The 2,500-nt window shown below is 54.8% G+C and overlaps 1 protein-coding gene across 1 annotated transcript in view; it reads left to right on the top strand.

Annotated features, from left to right (window-relative positions):
- Positions 1-569: 569 nt before the first annotated feature.
- Positions 570-2,500, top strand: part of LOC119577282 — a 10,020-nt gene continuing 8,089 nt past the window's right edge. Inside the window, exons 1-2 of the mRNA XM_037925028.1 lie at positions 570-620; positions 720-1,360. Of these exons, the coding sequence (XP_037780956.1) occupies positions 570-620; positions 720-1,360 (692 nt within the window). The remainder of the gene's footprint in view (positions 621-719; positions 1,361-2,500) is intronic.

Raw genomic sequence — 2,500 nt, 5'->3', positions numbered from 1 at the left:
CATCATCTTTCAGCAGAGCCAAGTGCCATGAAAGGTAAACTGGCGTAAAATATTCTCGTGAAGAAACGAAACAAATATATTTTTGCGATGGAAATGATGCAACTGTCTTTTTCTTTCTTTCTTTCTTACTTTCTTTTTTGTAAATGACGTATAATCTAACCGTGTTATTTGCATATTCAGAGAGTGTTGTGAGAGGAGTCACGTGCCTACGATATTATTCTATGCCTTCGCCCGCAACCTCGCGTCTGTCTCCTTCTATTGACCTATATTTCCGGCGTCCTACACTTCTCCTCCTTCTCCATATAGGCCATCGATCGCACGGGGTGCAAATCGTCCCCCGTAAGCCGTAGTGATTGACTGGCAAGGCAAAAGGTGTAGGTTTACATTATCAGGAGCGAGCGAGGGAAGCCCAAAGCGTGCAGGACGACGGCTCAAATTTACGCGCCGCCAGCTGCCAGAAGAATACTCACCCCGCTGACAATAACATTTCGTTTCGTGTTATTGGCCGTTGATAGAAGCCCGGGTGTTCTGTCTGATTAGAAAGATGAATCTCGTGAGTTTTGTAGAACATGCCGGACGATATGATGTCCAAGAGGACGACATCTACAAGCGAGGAGAGGGTTGAGCGGGGGCGTGCGGCAGCGTGCCTGTTCTTCTGGGCGGGCGAGGAGGCGCCGGCCGGATGCCTCGCGCTCAGATGAGGCTGGGATGTCGGAGAGCAACGACGTGCCTCCGCCCGCCGCCGCCGCCCGCGCCAGGCTGCGGCTCCTGTGCGCGCGGCTCGTGCGGGAGGCGCAGCGCAAGGGCGTCGCGGCGGCCGAGCTGAGCGGCCGGTGCCGCGGCGGGGGGCGGCGGGCGCGCGGAGTGCCAGGGGCGCCGCGGGGCGGCGGCGGCGCCTGGCCCTCGCGCTGGCCGCCGCCGCCGCCGCCGCCCTCGTGGCCGCGGCGCCGCTGCAGCGCCTGCGCGGCGACCTGGTGGCGTCGCGGTGTCTGGTGCGCAACAACTACTTCGTGATGGAGGCGACGCGGCTGCGCACGGACTGCGGGCGCGTGTGCGCGGGCGTGCGCGCGGCGGGCGAGCTGGGCGCCAACGTGTCGCGGGCGGCCTTCGCGGCGTGGGCGTACCGCGCGCGGCCGCTGGTGGTGCGCGGCGCGGCGGCGCGCTGGCCCGCCCTCGCGCGCTTCTCGCCCGCCTTCTTCAGGAGCGCCTACGACAGCGTGGCCGGCGCCTACGAGGCCGTGGCCGACGAGTGCCAGTTCCTGCCCTTCCGCTGCGAGTTCCAGGGCCTGCGCGACGCCCTGGCCATGCACCCCGCGCGCGCCGCCCGCGCCCCCGGCACGCGCCCCTGGTACTTCGGATGGTGAGTGGGGGGGGAGGGGGACGGAGGGGGGGGGCAGGGGGGAGGGAGGGAGGCGCCCGTGGTACTTCGGATGGGGAGGGGGGGGGAAGGGGGTAGTAGTACCCAGGTAATACATACATAACAGGAATATATTGTGCCTGTGTTCTGTTATGTGTGTGTGGGGGGGGGAGGAAGGGGGAGGGAGGCGCCCAGGTACCTTGATGTCGGATGGGGAAGTGGGGGGGTGGAGGAGGGGGAGGGGGAGGAAGGAAGAAGGGGGAAGGGAATGGTGATAAATGAGAAGGGCAGAGAGGACAGTTGATAATGAGGAACGAAGAAGAGTGTTGATAATCAATCGCAGTGTTGATAAAGACAGTGACAGATGATAAGAAAAAAAAATTACGAAAGTGATAATGATCATAACGGTGCCTTATAAGTGAATTTTTTTTTTCTTTCTTTAAGCGGAAAAGGTGACAGCGAGTGTTGTTAATAATTAACAAAAACAATAATTACGTGCGTTGGGTTTGGATAATGATAGCTATTAATTATAAATTCATATATAAGATTATAATGATAAAGACAGTGGTAATAATTGATTAATACAGGATTAACTGAACTTTATACTCTTATAAAAAAAAAAAAAGTATATTATTATCGTGAGAATTAAAGTTTGATTCAAAACTAATGATCTCTCGTTTCGAAATGATTAACTTCCGCTGTTTATAAATGTCTGTTAGTTAAATGATTATATATAGATTTTGTTCTCTTTTCTTTGTTATTATTATCATTATTTTCTTTCTTTACGTGTACTTCGGGCATTGTGCAAATTAGTGTTATTATCGTGTTCTTCTATTCATGTGATTTACTGTAGGTTCGAAGAGCGTGGCGTTTATGCACGATACGTCTGGCCAAACCGTCGAGTGTTGTTTACATTCTACTTGAGAGAAAGGGGGAAGAAGGAGAAAGAGAGAGGAGGAGAGGGAGGGGGAGAAGGAGAAGGAGGGAGAGAGAGAGGTGAAGGAGGGAGAGGGAGAGAGAGAGAGAGGTTAGGAGGGAGAAAGAGGGAGGAAGGAAGGAAGAGGGAGAGGGGGCGTGAAGGAGAGGGAGAGGGGGGGAATAGAGGGAAGGAGAGAGAGAGAGAGAGAGAAAGAAGGAGGGAGG

Source organism: Penaeus monodon, chromosome 9 (genome assembly GCF_015228065.2).
Source record: "Penaeus monodon isolate SGIC_2016 chromosome 9, NSTDA_Pmon_1, whole genome shotgun sequence".
Lineage (NCBI taxonomy): Eukaryota > Metazoa > Arthropoda > Malacostraca > Decapoda > Penaeidae > Penaeus > Penaeus monodon.
This window is presented reverse-complemented; position numbering and strand designations above follow the sequence as displayed.